Raw genomic sequence first — 22,563 nt, forward strand, 5'->3', positions numbered from 1 at the left:
TTTTTTTTTTTTTTTTTTTTGAGACAGGGTCTCACTCTGTCATCCAGGCTAGAATGCAGTGGCATGAGTTTGGGTCATTACAACTTTTATGTCCTGGGCTTAAGTGATCCTCCCACCTCAGCCTCCTGAGTATCTGGGACTACAGGCACATGCCATCATGCCTTGTTTCTTTTTTTTTAATTTTTGCAGAGACAAGATCCCCTTATGTTGCCCAGGTTGGTCTCAAATTCCTGGGCTCAGGAGATCCTCCCATCCCAGCCTCCCGAAGTGCTGGGATTACGGGCATGAGCTATCACACCTGGCAGTTTTGTTGTTTTTTAATAAACAGTTTAATGGGATATAATTCACATATCATTATAATTGTATAATTGTATGCTAAAATGTGAGGAACCTTGGAAAAATGAAAGTATAAAGAAGAAACAAAGAATCACCCATCATCTCACCTCCCAGTGTATGTGCTATAAATATTTTGATGGCTTCACTTTCAGTCTTTCTGAATACCTGTTTCGTATCATGAAGCACTGTGTGTTGATTATGCTGGCAAGTGAGCGGTTAAGTGTGAGCCCTCTTTTTATCAGCATCAACACCATCCTGGAGTTTTTGCCAAAGCAGAGGAGAACAGGCCTTTTCTCTGCCACTCAGACGCAGGAAGTAGAGAACTTGGTGAGAGCGGGCCTCCGGAACCCTGTCCGGGTCTCGGTGAAGGAGAAGGGCGTGGCAGCCAGCAGCGTCCAGAAGACCCCCTCCCGCCTGGAAAACTACTACATGGTGAGCGCCTGGGCTTGCTTCTTACTTAGTGATAATGACCAGTGCTCTTTTTATGGAAATTGTACTGGTAGAATAAATATATGAGACCCTGTAGCACACATGAAATGCATTTGGGGACAGAGCTAGGAGAAATGGTCTGGGTGTTCCTGCTCATTGAATGAATAAGTTAGTTAAACTGGGCATAAATGTATTTTAAGCACAGTCTCTAAGGACAGTGTCTCTGAACCTCCTACTCTCCAGTGACAAAATGTTTCTATTTTACATGCTTGGGGTGTGCTGGGTGCAGGCATGATTAAACTCTGTAGTTCCTAGGCCTGTCAGAACAGCCTGTGTCACAGAGAAGGGCATAGTTAGATGTGCAGGTGGAACACAGAAAATCAAATGACAGACTCACTCCTGAGGAGACTTTGTGGGGTAGAAATGTTCTACTCTGTAAATGTTGTGTATTTTTGACCTGCATCAAATATGCTGAATTTCTTTTTTTTTTTTTTTTTGAGACGGAGTCTCGCTCTGTCACCCAGGCTGGAGTGCAGTGGCACGATCTCAGCTCACTGCAAGCTCCGCCTTCCGGGTTCACACCATTTTCCTGCCTCAGCCTCCTAAGTAGCTGCGACTACAGGCACCCGCCACCATGCCTGGCTAATTTTTTGTATTTTTTTTAGTAGAGACGGGGTTTCACCCTGTTAGCCAGGATGGTCTCGATCTCCTGACCTGGTAACCTGCCGACGTTGGCCTCCTAAAGTGGTGGGATTACAGGCGTGAGCCACCACACCCAGCCTTTTTGTTTGTTTGTTTGTTTTGTTTTGAGACAGTGTCTCACCCAGGCTGGAGTGCAGTGGCACGATCTTGGCTCATTGCAACGTCTGCCTCCCGGGTTCAAGCAATTCTTCTGCCTCAGCCTCCCGAGTAGCTGGGATTACAGGCGTGTGCCACCATGCCCGGCTAACTTTTTGTATCTTTAGTAGAGGTGGGGTTTCACCACATTGGCCAAGCTGGTCTTGAAGTCCTGACTTCATGATTGCCTGCCTCAGCTTCCCAAAGTGCTGGGATTACAGGCACAAGCCATCGTGCCCGGCCCAAATATGCTGAATTTCTAGTAGTAAATACTGGCTGCTAGCTTCTGTAGTTTCTTCACAAGGAAGTAGATGGGCTTTTGGCAATTTGATTGTTTAGTAATGAGGCCACTCCCCACCCCTGTTCTGTTCCGTCCCGTTGCTGGGATGGGCCACGAGGCACAAGTGCAGAGAACACAGGCTGCAGGGGAGGCAGCACCATCAGGGCACGGAGGAACCCACAGGCCAGTGCCACTGCTGATGGTACATTGTCCCACCAGCCTGGGGCTGGGACTTTTCTTTCTTTTTTGCAATAAGCTTTTTCAGGTTAAATTTTTCTTTAGGCCTGGAGGGGTTCCCTAGCTCCTGAACATGTCTGCTGTTCAAAATGAAGGAGGCTGGTCTTGAAACCAGAGTGTTCCTATTGCTGTAGACTGTGAGGTTGTCGAGGCTGCTCTCCTCTTTGTGTCAATTTGTAGGCAGATTAAAGGTAGAATGAGTTTGCAAATGAGAAACTGCACCTAGTGTGCCTGGAGAGTGTCGTCGAGATCAGATAGGCTCATCAGAAGTGGGAGTTGTAGTTGCCATTGATGTTTCTGACAGTCCGGGCTGGGTGAGGGAGGAGGCTAGCTCTTCCCAAGCAGAGGGAAGGACTCTGCACAGGGTAGTGTGGAGAGCATGGGCGCTAGAGCAGGACTGCCTGGTGCGTATCTTGGCTTTGGCCCCTACTAAATTAACCCGTGAACTTAGAGGTCCTCACTTGTCAAATGGGGGCCACAGTAGTATACAGCTTTGTAGGGTTGCTGGAGGATTAATTAATCCATGCAAAAATGTTCATGATAGTGCTTAGTACAGGGTAAGTATGGGTTGAGCATTCCTAACTTGAAATTTCAAAATCCAGAATTTTCCAGAATCTGAAGTTTTTTGAATGCCAGCATGATGCGGAAAGGAAATGCTTGTTGGAGTATTTTAGATTTCAGATTTCCAGATTAGGGATGCTCAACTGGTAAGTATAGTGCAGCTATTCCAAAATCTGAAAGAATTCAAAAGCCAAAAAACACTTCAAGTTCCATGGACCTTGGATGAGGGATACTCGTACTAATGTTAGCTTTGGACACCCACTGTGGCTACTGTTGCATTCTGTTGTTTTGCATTCATTTTGCATTTAGAAAGATGGCTGAGTACATGAGGAAAAATTCCAAACTGGGCATTTGGTTTTGGTAAAAATAGGATGAATGCATTCAGGTAAATTTAATGTCTCTAATTTGGGAGTTTGAATGGAGGACTTGATTGCATTATGAAAAAAAGCAGTGGGGTCTGAGTCCATGGAAGCCTTTTAAATAATTATGTACATTGCTCTCTGGAAATCATTATTCATCTTAGAACAGTGACTTCTGAACTTGGCATCAGAATTTCCTGGGGGAACTCTTAAATAATATGGATTCTTAGGTCTAATCTCAGACCTACTGAATCAGAATCTGTATGTCGTACCCAAGAATCTGCATTTAAAAAAATATATATATCATTTGGCTGGGTTAGGTGGCTCACGCCTGTAATCCCAGCACTTTAGAGCTGAGGTGGGAGGATCGCTGGAGGCCAGGCCAGGAGTTTGAGACCAGTCTGGGCAACATATTGAGAGTCTGTCTCTTAAAAAAAAAAAAAGAAAAAGAAAAGGTAAAATAAATAAATAAAAATCTACTCTGGAAATGGTGTACCAGCTCTCATGTATATTGGGATTGGGAGTTGGGAACTGTTGCCTGTTGGATGACTATGTTTCTCTGAGCTGTATGATTTTGTGACATACAAATTTTAACTTTTAGAGGCAGCAGCACATGTCGATGTTTATTCTGAGCTAGGTAGACCAGTTAACATTCTGACTAAAGTCTGTCCTACCCATGGGGAAAATGACATTCCTTAAAATTTAATGCTGAAACTGAAAATAGCCATGGGGATTATTATTGCCAAATATGTTTTTTATTAGTTTCCCTTTTTCTTTTGCAGGTATGCAAGGCAGATGAGAAATTTAATCAGCTGGTCCATTTTCTTCGCAATCATAAGCAGGAGAAACACCTGGTCTTCTTCAGGTACTCCTCTGGTCTCTGTGGTAGGGGCGTCAGGGATTCAGGCAGAATGTGCAGGTGCATGCGGCCTTTGGGTTTTGGATTCCATCTAGCATGGTTCTCTCGGGAATGCTTTTGGCTGCAAGTAACTGAAAACCCAACTTTCGTGGTTTGAACAAGGTTGGCTTTATTTTTGTCCTGTAAAAATAAGTCCAAAGGCAGAGGCCGTTTCTCACAGGGGTTTCATATGTCATTCATGTCAAGATCAATGTTGATGTGATTGGTCTTCTCTTCCTGTGTGTCACCTCATGGATTCTGGATGACCACTATTATACCCTGTCATGTCTACACTGAAGAAAGATAAGGGGGGATAGGCAGAGGGGGCGTATGGCAATATTAGCTATATCCATGCCTTTTAATCAGTAAAGCAAAGAGCTTCCTCCGAAACCCCTCTGCCCTAGCTGACTTCAGCTGTGAATTCATCTTAGGGGCCAAAAGTGGGTCATGTGGTGGCCCCTCACTTCAAGAGCAGCAGAGAAAATGAGCGCACAGCTTTTCTGGCTCTGTGGTAGTGGCCAGCGAAGCAAGAAGTGGTTGGGAATAGTGTTTATCAGCCATCCCTGGAGTCCGCCACAGTGGGGTTTTGTCCTGTGGTCAGAAGGCAGTGTAGGAACAGATGCATATGTTCTTTGGACTGTTGGTTCTTTTCCCCTTTTCTCCAGAGATAAATGTGTTGATCTTTAGCAGTACATAAAAAATAATTTTATATTACTTTTCCATGTGTTATCCTACAAATAAAATGCAATATTGACCATGACCCACAGTAAGAAGTACAATTTGGTACACACCCAAACAAGACAATAAAACAACGATTTTCACAAAACCACACTCTGCTAGGTGGGATGTTTTCTATTCTGTTCTACTCCAGCTGTTAATGTTTTAAAAATACTGGTCGAGACCCACTAAATTGATTTCAGAACCCACCAGATCTGTGGGTGATGAGGCTTAGTGTGTGAAACACCACTGCGTTACCTACTATGTGACTCAAGGTGGAAAGACGGACCAGTCTGGTGGCAGTCACAGCATAGGTGGAGGAACTGAAGTAGACAGGAGTTAGCCCAAACTGGAATGCAGTAGTCTGGTATAGTGGGAGGAGCATTTGACCTGGGTTCTGGTGCTGCCACTTACTCTGTGTTTCTGGGAAGTTTCAGTTCCCTCATCTGCAAAAGGATGGGAAATCACTGGGGAATGCTTCCAGTAAGGAACAGAGTCCAGGGTGAACTGTATTAGAAGGGTGCTGGGTAAGGAACTCACAGATTCAGAGAATGCTGAGTGTCCACTCCCAGGGAAGGAGGCTCCCTGGCAGGAGTTCATGGGCCATCTCTTTAGGGTATATCTTTATTGGGATGACTCTGCCAACCTCCTTTTTGTCCTTGGATGACTCAGCTCCAAGTCCCAAATATCTGGGAGAAGGGATCTGATTGGTCTAGCTTGGGTTATTTGCTGAGCCATTGGGAATCCTGCTAATTGGGGAAGAAGCAGTTCCCTAAAGGAAAAGCAGGAATGTTTTTAAATATTGTAAGACTATTTGTGGCTAAGATGTCATTGCTTTTGTTCTGAATGACTGTTTCACTTCAATTCCTTTTTTGGGGTCAGGGAGATTTCCTGTTAGAACATCTTTAGACAGTAGAATATGTCTTTGGGGGTTTTAACTCATGTTTAAGGTATTTTGTCAAAAGATTGGCCTTTCATTGGCTGAGAGGATTACAGATTGAGAACTCAGTTGTGGATGATTTCCACTGCCAGTCTCGTCATTCCCCTAGGGAGGGCTCGTAGTTAGGCTGTGTCTAATGCAGCTATTGCTCACAGTTCCCCTCTTGCGGTTGTAGAAGGACCAAGGTGGTCAATGACTCTAAGCCCTCTGTCCCTCTTGCAGCACCTGTGCCTGTGTGGAATACTATGGGAAGGCTCTGGAGGCGCTGGTGAAGGGCGTGAAGATTATGTGCATTCATGGAAAGATGAAATATAAACGCAATAAGATCTTCATGGAGTTCCGCAAATTGCAAAGGTGGGTGAGCTTCATTGGAGGTAACAGCTTTCCTGCCACACTGCTCTTTTAGGTCCCCAAACACCCCATTCTCCAGTAGCCTGTGCTGTTCACTTGTGTTGTTTTTCCTGCCTGGAACCCTCTTCTCTCTCTAACCTGGTTATCACATCTCTGTAAATGCCCAGAGCCTCCACTGCCCTGTTCTAATCACTTTGCCTTTTGCTATGTCATTTCCCTAGTTACTGAACTTCTGTGCTAGACGGCAGGCTCTGTGACACAGGAGCCCTGTGCATTGTCTTCACGCCCAGATTGCTCTGTGCCTGGCCCAGGGAAAGGTTGTGATGACTGTCAAGCAGCAAGGAGCAAATCCATTTGTCCTGTTGGTGTAGAAACTGTCTGTGGCTTAAGGGTGGGCACGGTGGCTCATGCTTGTAATCCCAGCACTTTGGGAGGCCGAGGCGGGTGGATCACAAGGTCAGGAGATCAAGACCATCCTGGCTAACACGGTGAAACCCCGTGTCTACTAAAAACAAAAAATTAGCCGGGCATGGTGGCAGGCGCCTGTAGTCCCAGCTACTCGGAAGGCTGAGGCAGGAGAATGGCGTGAACACAGGAGGTGGAGCTTGCAGTGAGCTGAGAAGATTGCGCCACTGCACTCCAGCCTGGGCGACAGAGCGAGACTCCATCTCAAAAAACAAAACAAACAAACAAACAATAAAACTGTCTGCTAGGCCGGGCGCGGTGGCTCAAGCCTGTAATCCCAGCACTTTGGGAGGCCGAGACGGGCGGATCACGAGGTCAGGAGATCGAGACCATCCTGGCTAACACAGTGAAACCCCGTCTCTACTAAAAAATACAAAAAACTAGCCGGGCGAGGTGGCGGGTGCCTGTAGTCCCAGCTACTTGGGAGGCTGAGGCAGGAGAATGGCGTGAACCTGGGAGGCGGAGCTTGCAGTGAGCTGAGATCTGGCCACAGCACTCCAGCCTGGGTGACAGAGAGAGACTCCGTCTCAAAAAAAAAACAAAACTGTCTGCCTATCAGGCTTGTGACTACACAGCAGGGAACTTGTTCCAATGACCATAACTTGTTTCTGTTTGTGCTGACAAATAACAGTTTTCTGTTTTTCTTAATCATTGACCATCTGGCTATATTAAAAGTCCTCTTTTGGACAAAGCGATATACCTGACTGCGAGGCCTCAGTTACAGAGTGAAGTGTCTGTTGTTTTTCAGATGGCTACAAACAATTAGACCCATACAGTTTCGGTTTTCAAATGGAAATGTTGTAATTTTAAAAATCCCTTTGCTGTCTCTCACCTCCCTCCAATTTTTATTGGAATTTATGAAGTCCTAGAGATTTGTAGAAAGAAGAAAAAATCAAAATACTACCTTAAGCGTGTGCTTCTGTGAGAAGCTGCAGCACCTGTGTGTCACGGTCATCAAGATCAGTAGGCTGTGTGATGGTGATGAAGATGGTGGCCTCCTTACTCAGAATGCTGTTTTCTCATTTCTAGTGGGATTTTAGTGTGCACTGATGTGATGGCCCGGGGAATTGATATTCCTGAAGTCAACTGGGTTTTGCAGTATGACCCTCCCAGCAATGCGAGGTATGGTGCGAGGCTGCCACCCACTCTCTGTTGAGGAAGCTGGCCTGATGAAGTAGGAATCCCGAAGAAGATAAACAGATAATGATGTTCATTGAAACATTATTTTATAGCAAGCCTCCAGCGTGCTTGGGTCTGCAGTGACCCCGTGCATTCCTACAGTGCTTGCCAGAACAGTTTTGAAACGGTTTGAGGCCTTGCCCTGCTCCATGTAGAGCAAGGTTATAGAAATTTCAGACAATGAGAGAAAACAAAAAACAACAACAAAACATTATTTGAGGCCAGGCGCGGTGGCTCACGCCTGTAATCCCAGCACTTTGGGAGGCCTAGGCGGGTGAATCGCTTGAGCCCAGGAATTCACTAGCCTGGGCAACTTAGCAAAACCCCGTCTCTACAAAAAATCTATATACAGATTAGTTAGGCGTGTGTGCCTTTAGTCCCAGTTCCTCAGGCTGAGGCAGGAGAATGGCTTGAGCGCAGGAGGCAGAGGTGGCAATGGAATGTGCCACTGCACTCCAGCCTGGGCAACAGTGTGAGACTCTGTCTCAAAACAAAACCCATTGTTTTAAGAGGCAAAAATAGGCAAATGGACGAATAACCCATTCGTGGTGAAATAGTGATACTGTATTGGCAGCAATTAAAAGTATTTTCAATTATTTTCAGTTCTTGCAGAAACACACAATAGAATGTCTAAATGGAAAAAAGCAGTACCTAACACCACATGTGAAAATTACAACTACTTTCTCCAAAGTCAGCATGTATTCCTAATACATGCGTCCACGCATAGGAAGATGCCTATAAACCCCCAAGTGTTGATGATTACTCCTGAGATTATTGGTCATTTTCATTTTATTCTTTGTATTTTTCATTGTTTCCCAGATTTTTCCACTGGGGACCATGTCCCACCTGTCTGATCAGAGAGAAAGATACAAGTTTTACTTAGAATTCACATTAAATGTTTATTACAGAATCATATCTGTCTGCAGTGCTGGTTTAATTGCCAGTTCTTCTATTTTTCACATTAGTAAGTGACCAAGTCCACACTGAGCTGTGGAGGCTAGAGGCTCCCCATAGCATTTTAGCTGCATCAGCCATTGGCTGGAGCCTGAGCTCTGTTCAGCTGTCTTCACCTGGGTACCCATTTCCATTCTGTGTTCTCACAGTGCCTTCGTGCATCGCTGCGGTCGCACAGCTCGCATTGGCCACGGGGGCAGCGCTCTGGTGTTCCTCCTACCCATGGAAGAGTCATATGTCAATTTCCTTGCAATTAACCAGAAAGTAAGCTGCCATCCTTTTTCAGATAGAATGCCTAGTGACGGGATAGCTGGAAAAGTTCTTCTCCAGCATGTGGTCAGCAAATGAAATTACAAATTGCAAACTCACTGGGGCTGGGCTGGTGGTGGCAGTGTGGGGCCCTAGTGGACTTTTTTTTTTTTTTTTTTTTGAGACAGAGTTTCACTCTTGTTGCCCAGGCTGGAGTGCAATGGCGCTATCTCGGCTCACTGCAACCTCTGCCTCCCGGGTTCAATGGATTCTTCTGCCTCAGCCTCCCAAGTAGCTGGGATTACAGGCACGTGCCACCACCCCAGATAATTTTGTATTTTTAGTAGATAGGGAGTTTCTCCATGTTGGTCAGGCTGATCTTAAACTCCCGATCTTTGATGATGTGCCCACCTTGGCCTCCCAAAGTGCTGGGATTACAGGCATGAGCCACTGTGCCCGGCCACCCTGGTGGGCTTTAAGGCTGTGGAGGCACCTCGGTCACGGAGTGACCAAGCCTCCTGTGCGGTAGCAGGCCCTGCTGGGGTCCAGGCAAGGGTGAATAGAGACTTGTGAATAGAGACCCAGTGTTGCTATACTTTGCTACTAGATTAGGATGGTCATGTGAAAACTGATTTTTAAATTTTCTTTTAAAAATTTAACATACTTTTTAGAGCATGTGAAATATTTGGGTTGGAATTGGGCTTCAGACCTCAAAAGGTGAAAAGGAATTGTTTTGCTTTTGGTTTTCTTGGTTGTGATGGGGGAGCCCTGGGGATGTGATGCCAACCAGGGAAGGTGAGAATGTGGTGTGTGTGTGTAGTGCCCCCTGCAGGAGATGAAGCTCCAGAGAAACACAGTGGACCTTCTGACAAAACTCAAGGCCATGGCCTTGGCCGACAGAGCTGTATTTGAAAAGGGCATGAAAGCTTTTGTGTCATATGTCCAGGCTTATGCAAAGCATGAATGCAACCTGATTTTCAGATTAAAGGGTAAGTTGGACTTCTTCATGTGATAATGTCTCCATCTTAACTATGTGGTGATCTTACAAGTATGAGATTGCTTTGTCTCATAAAAGGAAGTGTTCCCAGGCTTTGAGTAGACGCAGAATAAACTGGCCACTGGCTGCTGAGTATTCCTTTTAACTTTGTAAAAATATAATTATTTTCATTCTAATTTAAATGAATTCATTAAACCCTTTGGTTAGAAAAAAATTATATTGTAAGCCATTACTGACTGTTCTAATCCTGTTGTGTGTGCTAACTCTGATCTTCTGATTGAATTAGATCTTGATTTTGCCAGCCTTGCTCAAGGTTTTGCCCTGCTGAGGATGCCCAAGATGCCAGAATTGAGAGGAAAGCAGTTTCCAGATTTTGTGCCTGTGGACGTTAATACAGACACGATTCCATTTAAAGATAAAATTAGAGAAAAGCAGAGGCAGAAACTCCTGGAGCAACAAAGAAGAGAGAAAACAGAAAATGAAGGGAGAAGAAAATTCATAAAAAATAAAGCTTGGTCGAAGCAGAAGGCCAAAAAAGAAAAGAAGAAAAAAATGAATGAGAAAAGGAAAAGGGAAGAGGTAAAGTTTAGTTTTACTTACTTTAACTTAGAATCTTGAACAAATATTATTGTAGTCGTTCTTTAAATAGGAATTGTGTGGGGCTCTCAGATTTCTGTTATGTTGGCGACTGGGGCGGGGAATTTGCTGTATTTGCGGAAGCCGATCTGAGAGCTTATAGTTCCTGAGTTAAAACTGCTGGTTTCACTAGAACACTATTGCTGAAAAATTTAGTAGTTTATTGGTTTCTTCTGTACTTAGGGTTCTGATATTGAAGATGAGGACATGGAAGAACTTCTCAATGACACAAGACTCTTGAAAAAACTTAAGAAAGGCAAAATAACTGAAGAAGAATTTGAGAAGGGCTTGTTGACAACTGGCAAAAGAACAATCAAGACAGTGGATTTAGGGATCTCAGATTTGGAAGATGACTGCTGATTCCAGTGCCACAGATGAACCCACAAGGGCATAGCTGTTCCCTAGCTTGGTGGATGGCTCCAGTTTGCTTTTAATGGAAATCAAAACTTCAGGAGACATCTGAGAAGAATCATGTCTCTGAAAGCTGTCCTTTCAGACAAGGGAGAAATGAAGGATTTCACACTTGGGAATATGTTACTAAAAACATTTCAGTCTTGGCTGGGTGCAGTGGCTCCTGCCTGTAATCCCAGCACTTTGGGAGGCTGAGGCAGGAGAATCACTTGAACCCAGGAGTTCAAGACCAGCCTGGGCAACACAGCCAGACCCTCTCATTAAAAACAACAAAACAATTCCAGTCTTGAAGTAGTCTAACAGAAGAAAATGTACAATTATTTGAGTGTAAATAATAGATGTCAGTATTTATTTATCATGATGGGTCACATAAAAAGACCTATGTACATATTATATATATATGAGCTCTTTTTTCTGAGGCTGTTTTACAGTTATTTTTAAACATAAAGGTACTGAAGTATTCTTGACTTCTGATTTTCAAAACCATTCCTTAGCATCTTTAGGCATCTGACCTCCTGAATGTCCTTGGCCCTGGGCTTCAGTTATCCTTTGATGCCCTGCAGAGGTGGCTAATGTGCTAGGGGGTTTTCTGTGTTAAGAATAGTCCCAGTATTTTTTTCTTATTTTTATTTTTTTTTGGTGAACAGCTGAAAAACAGAGGCATTAAGTCATATTCCGGGAAAGAGAATTAGTTTTTATGCCTTCTGTTGAATAAATGGTGTCATGATTGCCTGGGTCTTAAGTGTGTAAATGTAGCTGGACAGTGTTTTCCCCTAGATGGCCTGGTCAGCTTGCAGTATTGATGCAAGACCACATCAAAGTCTTTATCATAGAGTTTATTTGAAAAGATGCTGAATTTGTTCCCAAGTATAATTTTAAAAAGCTGTTTAGGACCCAAACATATTTAAACATCTCTTACACATACAGAACTTTAGTTTACAAATATTCCAGAAGGCATTTTCTTAAGCGGTGAGCCATGCAGAATACTGTTGCTGAATGTTGTTTCTGCCCTCCTCGTGTTCTCTTGGTACAGTTTTTACTGTTTGGCTTGATCCTGCTGAGGAATGTGCTTACCACTGGAAGCCAGACGCAGATTCGGCAAGTGTTTCTTGCCCCTCACAAGGCACCGCGTGTGACGTCCTGACCAGCTGTTGGTCGTTTGTGGCAGAGGGGTGAGGCTGCTTTTCCCCTGCATCTCGCATGCTTTTGGCAGATCAGTCGAGTGCAGGGGAGGATAAGGAGAGACGGACTTGGGCTCATCTTTCATCAGTTAAGTAGCCAATTATCTAACTTGTATTTCTGGAAACTGAAAAGGAAAGTTTCTACAAACCATAAGAACAATTTAGGTTGGGATTTAGAATAACTGACACATTTTTAGATGCGACTGAAAATGAATAAGAAAGGTTCTCCAAGATGTATGATTTTAAGTCCTTACTCCATAAATCTTTATTAAAACACATCTCAGTTGTGGCCTGGCTCACTGGGGTGTCAAGCAGCTACTCACCCTGCCTCAGCCTCAACTACAGAAGCTGTACCTCGGCAGGAAAGGGCCCACAGGTTATAAGTAGAGCTTGATGAGCTCATCGCTGACTGCTGAGGGTGTCAGCACGCCCAGGTCTGTAAACAGCAGAGTGATTAAGGAAGGGGCAGTGTAGTCGACCCACGGATGCTCCTCTTTGAGGTCTTGTCCAGTCTGTGCGACCTTGAGAGTATCTGCCTTATACTGAGGAGAGAAGTACACATTAGTCGGCACTGAATAGTTTAGGGCTCCGTACTGGTGGGGCCTTGGCGTGAGTGATCAGTGTGCTACTTCCTGAGACTGCTCTTTGAAAATGGGAGAAGCTAGCTATGCAAGACACTGGAGAGGAGGGCGGAGTTGTGGCCATAAGCCAGATCATGGCGGCATGCTGGCCAAGAGCTGTAGTGTAAGAAACTTAAATCACACGTCCCTTCATTCTCATGCCGGATTAACTTCTCCAGACCTCTCAAGGTATGATTGAGAGTCACAACAGACAGCTTGCAGTGTGCCAGGGACTGTGCTAAGACTATCTTAGAATCCTCATGACCCTGTCAGATACCGCTGTGCCATTTTACAGACAAGGAAACAGGTTCAGAGGTTGAAATGAAAGGACTTGCCTCAACTCGCACAGTTTATAAGTTGTGGTGATGGGAGCTGACCTCAGTCGAGCCCAAAGCTGGGATTTACCCACCAGCTTCTGGCTTCCTCTCCACCCATCTATGGTGCTACTTAAAGAGACTGAAGACTGAAATTCTAGGGACAAATGTGTGAGTCCAGCCACCAATTTATCTTTGTATTCCAAGTGTTGGGGAAAGTAGCAATAGGAAGTGAAAAAACACTGGAACATTCTTAGGACTACAATTTCCAAAAGTTTCAGTTTAGACGTTAGTACCCCTTCAAATATGTAAAACTCTTGCCTTAAACTTATCTGGGACGTCTTGCTGGTTTAGTGGAAAGAGTCGGACAAACTTGAAACTTTCTGCAACCGCATAGAAAGGTTTATTCTGTGCTTTGGCACACACAGCCATCTGGTTGGTTCCAATCTGGGAAGGCAGGAAATGGAATGGATGAGCTCTAGAGTGCATCCAAAGTAGAAGCCACAGAAAAGCAGGCTGGCCTCAGTGGCGCACGCCTGTATCCCAGCATTTTGGGAGGCCGAAGCAGGTGGATCACCTGAGTCCAGGAGTTCGGCACCAGCCTGGGCAACACAGTGAGACCTCGTCTCTTATTACGATAAACGAACAACTAAAAAACAGCAATAGAAAGTTATGTATGTACATAATATATCTAATTCTGACTTTGGAATAAAAAAAAACAAATGTTTCTCCAAGGATATAGAAATAGCCACTAGAGGCTGGATGTGGTGGCTCACACCTGTAATCCCAGCACTTTGGGAGGCCAAGGTGGGTGGATCACCTGAGGTCAGGAGTTTGAGACCAGCCTGGCCAACATAGGGAAACCCCATCTCTACTAAAAATACGAAAAATTAGCTGGGCATGCTGGGTTGGTGGGGGGCGCCTGTAATCTCAGCTACTAGGGAGGCTGAGGCAGGAGACTCGCTTGAACCCGGGGGGCCGGAGGTTACAGTGAGCCAAGATGGTGCCATTGCACTCCAGCCTGAGCAACAAGAGTGAAACTCCATCTCAAAACATAAAAAAATTTAACAAAACAAGTGTTGGCAGGCCGGGCGCGGTGGCTCAAGCCTGTAATCCCAGCACTTTGGGAGGCCGAGATGGGCGGATCACGAGGTCAGGAGATCGAGACCATCCTGGCTAACATGGTGAAACCCCATCTCTATTAAAAAATACAAAAAACTAGCCGGGCGAGATGGCGGGCACCTGTAGTCCCAGCTACTCGGGAGGCTGAGGCAGGAGAATGGCGTGAACCCGGGAGGCGGAGCTTGCAGTGAGCTGAGATCCGGCCACTGCACTCCAGCCCGGGCGACAGAGTGAGACTCTGTCTCAAAAAAAAAAAAAAAACAAGTATTGGCAAGGATGTAGAGAAACTGAAACCTTTGTGCTTTGCTAGTGGGAATGTAAAGTAGTGCAGCTGCTGTGGAAAATCATATTTCTCAAAGTTAAATATACAGTTATCATGTGACTCTGCAGACCTCCACCTCCCAAGTTCAAGCGATTCTCCTGCCTCAGCCTCCCAAGTAGCTGGGATTACAGGTGCCCGCCACCATGCCCAGCTAATTTTTTGTATTTTTAGTAGACATGGGGTTTCACCATGTTGGCTAGGCTGGTGTCAAATTCCTGACCTCAGGTGGTCTGCCTGCCTCAGCCTCCCAAAGTGTTGGGATTATGGGTGTGAGCCACCACGCCCGGCCTTATGTTACGTATATTTTAACTAAAAAAAGCTTTCATGAAGCCTTTCTAAATTAAATAATGGAGAGAGAAATTGTAATAAAAAACGGAGGTCAAATGTGCTCCATTAAAATGAAAGCAAATGACAGGCTGGCCACAGTGGCTCACGCCTGTAATCCTAGCACTCTGAGGAGTGGAAGGGTTGCTTCAGGCTAGGAGTTCAAGACTGCAGTAAGCTATGACCACTGAACTACACTACAGCCTGGCCAACAGAGTGAACGTGTCTCTATTAAAAAAAAAAAAAATTTATATATAAATACACATTTTATACATATATACTTTATATGTAAATATACACATATTTTAAAATATTTGTATGTTTTTATTATGTGTATATGTATGATAAAGAATAAAATGTACACATAAAGAATTAAAAACCAAACCCCAATTCCAATTCAAGCCAATTTTGTATAAATTAAATATAAATTATACCTTTTTTTTTGTTTTTTCTGAGACAGGATCTCACCATCACCCAGGCTGGAATGCAGTGGTGTAATCATAACTTACTGCAATCTCAAATTCCTGGACTCCAGTGATACCCCTGCCTCAGCTTCCTGGGCAGCTGGAACTACAGGCAAGCACCACCACGCCCAGCTAATTTTTCTAATTTTTTGTAGAGACAGGGTTTCACTATGTTGCCCAGGCTGGTCTTGAACTCAAGGCCTCAAGTGATCCTCCCACCCTGGCCTCTTGAACTGCTAGGATTATAGGTATCAGCCATCACACCTGACCAAATTACATTGTCTTCATTTATGTAGATCAACCTAAAAAGAAGAAAGATTTGACCAAAACTGGACTGACCATTGCTATGACTTATGGGAACTGGGCAACAACTCAATACCATGATGAAGTCCTGAAGTGAAGCAAAGTTAGAAGGAAGTGTAATCAACAACACTGCTGTGGTGTCCTAGGTCAGCAAGACACCTCCAAGTCTAGAGCAGGGAACTGGGGAGAACTGACACTCCTACCTTGTTAATAATTCCTCCGTTTTCAACAACTCCTTCGGCACCAACTATGACAAGATCTGCCTTCTCCATGATGTAGCTAAGGGGAAAAAAAGCTTTTCATGCTTTATTTTCTTGTCTTTAACGAGTAGCATCATCATCTGCAAAGATCAATACTCCATTTCTATCAAGGTAAGTTCCTCCCATAACTACTTGTTTTTTTTAAAGAGCGCTTAACACGCGATAGACCCCTGGCATTGTTACCAGGGGCGTTTTTTGTTCATGACACTACAATGAGACATACACTTCACACTGCCGCCCGGCGCATGCACACGTACATATGTGTGTAACTGAAGCAAGAATGTCCTGACACAGCAGTCATCCTTCCAAGTGTGGTATCCTCTACTTTCTGTTCTACTTCAGTTCAAATCAAACAAAATTTTAAAATCTGATGTGATCTGAAGTTGGACAAATGTGTTATGCAATTTTAAAATCTTTTCTTTTTTTTTGAGACAAGGTCTCACTCTGTTGCCCACGCTAGAGTGCAGTGGCATGATCTCAGACCAAACCTCTACCTCTTAGGCTCAAGTGATCCTCCCATTTCAGCCTCCCAAGTAGCTGGGACCACAGCATACGCCATCATGCCCAGCTAATTTCTGTATTTTTTTTGTAGAGATGGGTATTGCCCAGGCTGGTCTCCAACTCCTGTACTCTAGCGATCCACCTGCCTCAGGTATGAGCCACTGTGCCCAAACTTAAGAATCTTTCTGGTAGGATGAAGGCCAATTTAGTTTCTAAAATGAGCAATTAGAAGAATTCCTCAAAATGCTTACTTTTGAACACATTCCTAATTTCCTTAATCATCTATTTTGTTTTCATTCCAAGAGATCATTACTCTTGTTTTCTCTTGTGAAATACACTGACAATCCCAGGAACATGTGACATTGGCTTTGCGATGGAAGCTGCATCTTCTAGGTGAGACAAAGCATCCCAGCATGCCACTGAGGACAGCCAGGTCTTCACAGAAACAGAGGCCCTGATTACCCTCTGCTGATCCCAACTGATCTTTGTACTTTGCTCTTAAAATGCATTCACACTGGCCGGGCGTGGTGGCTCATGCCTGTAATCCCAGCACTTTGGGAGGCTGAGGCGGGCAGATCACCTGAGGTGAGGAGTTCGAGACCAGCCTGGCCAACGTGGTGAAACCCCACCTCTACTAAAAATACAAAAGAATTAACCTGGCATGGTGGCACGCGTCAGTAATCCCAGCTACTTGGGAGGCTGAGACAGGAGAATCACTTGAACCTGGGAGGCGGAGATTGCAGTGAACCAAGAACGCACCACTGCACTCCAGCCTGGGCGACAGGGCAAGACACTGTCTCAACAAACAGGCCGGGCATGGTGGCTCACGCCTGTAATCCCAGCACTTTGGGAGGCCAAGGCGGGCGGATCACGAGGTCAGGAGATCGAGACCATCCTGGCTAACACGGTGAAACCCTGTCTCTACTAAAAATACAAAAAATTAGCTGAACATGGTGGTGGGCGCCTGTAATCCCAGCTACTCGGGAGGCTGAGGCAGGAGAATGGCATAAACCTGGGAGGCGGAGCTTGCAGTGAGCCGAGATTGCGCCACTGCACTCCAGCCTGGGCGACAGAGCAAGACTCCATCTCAAAAAAAAAATAAAACCCCAAAAAACACAAAAACAAATAAACAAAAAAACGCACTCACACAGCCATAAAGCTATAGACACAGCTCCCAGTCTCCCCAACATGCTACAGCTCTGTCTTCTTTGGATGCTATCACAGCCTCATAACAAGCTTGCTGGTTCAGGGCAGCTATTAATTAAGAAGCAGGACGCTACCTGCTGTGGTTTTATGAATGGGACTCAAACTTTCAATGTGAAAACCCTGCTGTGAGCCAGTGTGGGGTGGGGGAGGTGATTATGGCTGGGGAAGATGGGCACTCACCCGACAGCAGCATCTAGCACCACAGTGACAGGGACGTTGAGGTGGCAGAGGGCTTTAGCCATTTTCTTACTGAAGATGACATACATTTTTAGAATGTTAGAGAAAGTACAAGACAGTCCCACAGTGATGTATGATGAGTCACTTAGTGGGGACAGTGGATGTTTGCTTGAAACTCACATTAATACTAATGGGTTAAGGGGCAGATCCCAAGACTTCGGACTAAGGAAACAAGAATTTGGGTTTTTTAGAAAGAAGTATTTTTGGAAAACTATACTCTTAGAGACTCTGGGTAAGAGATGTAAATTCAGGAAAAAAGGAGGAAGTTTTGCTTTTATTATCATTTAGAGAGAGGGAGATGTGAGTTACCTATTCCTTCATAAAAATCTTTCATCAATAAAGCTCTGCTCTACCACAGAGTGAACTACTTAAGTGAAACCCCCTAGTCTATACTGTGACCTGCTGCAAATTCAGTGATTTTTATTCCAAAGGCAGGAAAAGGTACAATGAAAGGCAATGCTGACTGCTGGCAGGTTGGGGGCACATTCTGGTTCTGATTCTGTTGGACTCTAATCTGCAGTTGGCTCTGTACAATGATGGCTGGGCACATAACTGAACAGAAAGGTACTTGCCCTGACAAATCAGGCTGTGACTCTGTGACGTATACACTAAATCGCTTCTTGGCCGCCACGGCTGCTTCCAGGACTCTCAGGACCACTCTGGAGTAGGCGTGAGTCAATATTGTCTGTGGACCAAGAAAGCTTTGTCAAAGGGGCAGGCTCCTTGCTGCTCACTCACGCCCTCTGCACTGCGGCGCGTCTCTGTACACTTTCTCACAAATCCACAACCAGAAAGGAGACCTGATGGTACAGTTTCCATCCCATTTGCAAGCTGAAAAAGTTTCTGCCAGGTCTCACATCCCATAGCAGGTGCAGAAGTGGAACTCCCACACAGTGTTACCCAAAGGATACAAAAGCCTGGATAGCTGAAGGCTCCATGAGGTTCCCTTGGGTTGGTTTCCCTATTTCTAAGACATGGTTTGCACACTCAGGCCTATGGGAACCAGGCAGGTAGCAGAAGTCACTGCAGCAGGTTGGGTGGGGCCAGCAGCAAAGCGAAAAGGCTACGGAAGGCTGGGTGTGCTGGCTCACGCCTGTAATCCCAGCATTTTGGGAGGCCAAGGTTGGAGGACTGCTTGAGCCCAGGAGTTCAAAACCAGTCTGGGCAACTTGGCAAGACCCCATCTCTACAAAAAATAACAACAAAAAAAATTAGCTGGATGCAGCGGCATGTGCCTATAGTCCCAGCTACTTGGGAGGCTAAGGTGGGGGGATCACTCGAGCCTGGGAGGTTGAGGCTGCAGTGAGCCGTAAACGTGCCAGTATACTCTAGTTTGGGCAGCAGAGTGAGACCCTGTCTCAGAAAGAAAAGGCTAAGGAGGGCCGGGACTCCTCAGCCCTAGCTGTTGTCATGTGGCCCCATGATTGCCAGACGAGGTGACAGTTTTGCTTACAGAGGCCAAAAATCCAATTTTGAAATGATGGCTAATTTTTTTGAATTTATAAACTGTTTGGGGTAATCACAACCTATCTGTGGCATGCATGCAACGTGTAGATACTTATACATAATTTCTTTTATTTTCTTTCTTGAGCCAAGGTCTTGCTCTGATGCCCAGGCTGGAGTGCAGTGGAGTGTTCATGGCCCACTGTAGCCTTGACATCCTGGGCTCAAGCGATCCTCCCACCTCAGCCACCCCAGTAGCTGGGACTACAGATGTGCAGCACTATGACTAGCTAATTTATTTTACTTTTTGTAGAAATAGGGCCTCTCTCCCTATGTTGCTCAGGCTAGTGTTGAATTCCTGGCCTCAAGCGAACCTCTGGCTAGGATTACACACATAAGCCACTGTAGTGGGCCCATAACCTCTTTTCTTTCTTTTTTTTTTTTTTTTTTGGTGAGACAGGATCTCACTCCTGTTGCCCAGGCTGGAGTGCAGTGGTATGATCTCAGCTCACTGCAGCCTCAACTTTCTGGGTTCAGGTGATTCTCCCACCTCAGCCCCCCGAGTAGCTGGATTGTGCCACCACGCCTGGCTAAGTTTTTGTATTTTTAGTAGAGATGAGGTTTTGTCATGTTGCCCGGGCTGGTCTTGGACTCCTGGACTCAAGCAGTCTGCCCGTCTTGGCTTTCCAAAGTGCTGGGATTACAGGCATAAGCCACCATGACCAGCCTCCATAACCTCTTTTCTATGGAAGAGTGCAGAAGACAGAATAAGACAAGAGGGCAGAACCGGCTCTCTAGCTCCTTTCTGGGTCTTACCTGAGAACCTGTTAGAAAGGCAGCTTCTTGGGCCCTAGCCCAAACCCACTGAATCCCAATCAGCATTTAATAAGACCCTAGCTGACTCCCCTGCACTTTTAAATCTGAGCAGCTCTGCTATGAATTTTGTCTAAATCAGTCCTGAGTAGGTGACTGCAGGTAAAATACACATGTATCACACTACACTAGAGCAAACGAAACCTGCACAATACTGATGGCACAGCAGGTCTGTGGAAGGAGAAGGCCCCAGTGAAAGGAAGTCACAACCTTGCCTCCACTTGCCCAAAAAAAGGCTTTATTTGCAACTGGCTTTTGTACAAGTTTCACTCACATCTATTATGCCATTTATTTAATAACCTATGTCAAAGGTTGGGAAGGGGCTAGTAAAATGGAGGACAAGATTTAAGAGTCAAAATGCAAGTAAGTAATTTTATGGTCGGGGAGGCCGAGGTGGCAAAAGGACGTATGCTGGTGGGAGGGGCATTATGAAAGTGTCATTACACCCGTGCTGGGAGATGGCTCAGCGTGCACCTCCTGTCTTTCCTCACTTAACTTATAAACACTGAGCCGCTTTACATCTCCGTAATAGCATCTAAAATGAAGTTAAAAAGAAAATTTCCCTCAATCTCCCTTTATTGCTAACCTTCACTAAGAAAGTCCTCAGTGTTAACCAGTGACAAGAGCTGTTCTGTGTTAATTCAGATTTACTACATACACAATCATAAAAATACTTTAGTCAAACACTGTATTAAATCAAGAATCACACATGCTGTCCCACTGTCCCTCTCTGCCTGTTTACAATGACAACCGTCTCTAATAACAAGATCTACATTCACGCAGCACTTACTAAGTGCCAGACACAATACCAAGCCCTCACACCCCTTGCCCCTTACATGTCCTGCCTCATTTAATCCTCACAACAACCCAGGAGGTAGGTACTATTCTCACCCTTATTGAACAGATGAGAAAGCTGTGCAGAGAGGTTAAGTAACCTGTCCAAGGCTCCACAGCAAGTGAATGGCCAAAGCCTGGATTTTACCCCAGGCAGTCGGACTTGAAGCCCTTGCTCCTCCTTACCACGCCATGATGGTAATCCACTCACCGCTCCATCTTTGATGAAAGTATGGCACAGATCTGCAATTTTGTTTCTTGACAGTGATATTCTTCTGAGAAAAAGTTCTCCCCGCTCAATCATGATCTTTTTACATTTGGAGTAATCCTAGGAAGAAAAGAGCAAACTGAGGGGACAGGGAAGATCCAGGTAATGCTGAGAATGTCTGTCACTAAACGGAGAAGTAGAAAGGTAACCCCAGGGAGAGCAGGTGCTTACGGAGTATTCCAGGGAGGTAAGGCTGATGAAGCGGAGGAAGAGCTCCCCGCCAGAGGACACTGCCACGGAGGAGTCCACACCACACAGAGTTTCTATGGCACTGGTGAGATTCGCCCTCAGGCCCTGGATTGTCTCCCCTGGAATGATCCAAGGAATGCGATGTTCACATTAGGACCACAGCCCCGACCTGTGTCTTCAATTCATTCATTCATTCAATGAATATTTACTAAGTACGTACTATATACCAGGCACTGTTCTAGATAAGAGGGATACATCAGTGAACAAGACAGGCCCCTAGGGTTACGATCTGATGGAGTTTTGATTCTAATAGAGGAAGCGGATAGTAAACAAGCACACATAGAAATAAAGCCGGGTGGCCAGGCATGGTGGCTCACGCCTGTAATCCCAGCACTTTGGGAGGCTGAGGCATGGAAACACATTGAGGAGCAGCGACAGATGAATTCTGCAAGGTGGTGAGGCTAAGGTTGTTTGGATGTTATTTTAAGAACAATGGGAAGACACTGGAGGTTGCCTTAGAGACAAGCGTCTCTAGGCCTGCCCTTCAGATTAAAGGCCTTATTATTATTTTGCTTATACAAGATTTCATGCTATACCTAGATGCTAACATTTAGGGTGCTGAATTAGGGGATCACAATAAATAATACTAATACCAGAATTTATTCTGGAACATTCCCTATAACATCTGTACAGAATCTGGCACAAGGTGGAGGCCTAATAAACACTTATAAAGCTGAACTGCTACTGTAATTTAAGCACCATGGTTAACACAATATAAAATAGTCACTCTTGATTCAAAGTATATTTCACTTATGATAGGGATCCTTTTGATGACAACGTAAGGGCTCTCTCCAGATTGAAAAGTCTGAAATGAGCTGAGCTTGGAGCTGTACTACTTTATGCAGGCAAACATGCATCTCTCACTTTCTACATTTCTAAGAGTCATGAGAAGACTTTCCTGGCGGAACACAGTGGCTCATGCCTGTAATCCCAGCAGTTTGGGAGGGCGAGGCGGACAGATCACCTGAGGTCAGGATTTAAGACCAGTGTGGCCGACATGGTGAAACCCCGTCTCTACTAAAAATAAAAAAATTTGCCAGGTGTGATGGTGCATGCCTGTAATCCCAGCTACTCGGAAGGCTGAGGCAAGAGAATCACTTGAACTTGAGAGGCAGAAGTTGCAGTGAGCAGAGATCATGCCATTGCACTCCAGCCTGGGAGACAAGAGCAAAACTGTCTCAAAAAAAAAAAAAAAAAAAAAAAAAA

General features: G+C 45.0%; 2 protein-coding genes and 1 non-coding gene across 5 annotated transcripts in view; 2 read left to right on the plus strand and 1 right to left on the minus strand.

Moving 5' to 3' along the window:
* The window catches only part of DDX55 (DEAD-box helicase 55), a 19,536-nt gene extending 7,966 nt beyond the window's left edge, over nt 1-11,570 (plus strand). The window contains exons 7-14 of one of the 2 annotated variants that reach the window (XM_023205986.3): nt 579-768; nt 3,822-3,904; nt 5,817-5,948; nt 7,440-7,532; nt 8,693-8,807; nt 9,613-9,781; nt 10,076-10,368; nt 10,609-11,570. In XM_023205986.3, the coding sequence (XP_023061754.2) occupies nt 579-768; nt 3,822-3,904; nt 5,817-5,948; nt 7,440-7,532; nt 8,693-8,807; nt 9,613-9,781; nt 10,076-10,368; nt 10,609-10,785 (1,252 nt within the window). In that variant the 3' untranslated portion in view covers nt 10,786-11,570. Of the gene's footprint in view, nt 1-578; nt 769-3,821; nt 3,905-5,816; nt 5,949-7,439; nt 7,533-8,692; nt 8,808-9,612; nt 9,782-10,075; nt 10,369-10,608 lie in introns of those variants that run through there. The other variant, XM_023205995.3, reaches the window with a different exon arrangement.
* Nucleotides 7,640-7,772, plus strand: LOC111539106. The gene has a single exon (XR_002730580.1). It is a non-coding gene; the product is annotated as a small nucleolar RNA SNORA9 (small nucleolar RNA).
* Nucleotides 11,571-11,656: 86 nt separating the features above from the next.
* Nucleotides 11,657-22,563, minus strand: part of EIF2B1 (eukaryotic translation initiation factor 2B subunit alpha) — a 12,592-nt gene continuing 1,685 nt past the window's right edge. For both annotated transcript variants that reach the window (XM_023206037.2, XM_023206045.3), the window contains 7 exons: nt 21,280-21,416; nt 21,052-21,168; nt 18,263-18,375; nt 17,634-17,702; nt 15,690-15,765; nt 13,273-13,398; nt 11,657-12,559 (listed from right to left, as the gene is read on the minus strand). In XM_023206037.2, the coding sequence (XP_023061805.1) occupies nt 12,395-12,559; nt 13,273-13,398; nt 15,690-15,765; nt 17,634-17,702; nt 18,263-18,375; nt 21,052-21,168; nt 21,280-21,416 (803 nt within the window). In that variant the 3' untranslated portion in view covers nt 11,657-12,394. The remainder of the gene's footprint in view (nt 12,560-13,272; nt 13,399-15,689; nt 15,766-17,633; nt 17,703-18,262; nt 18,376-21,051; nt 21,169-21,279; nt 21,417-22,563) is intronic.

The sequence above is a fragment of the Piliocolobus tephrosceles genome, chromosome 10 (assembly GCF_002776525.5).
Source record: "Piliocolobus tephrosceles isolate RC106 chromosome 10, ASM277652v3, whole genome shotgun sequence".
Classification (NCBI taxonomy): domain Eukaryota; kingdom Metazoa; phylum Chordata; class Mammalia; order Primates; family Cercopithecidae; genus Piliocolobus; species Piliocolobus tephrosceles.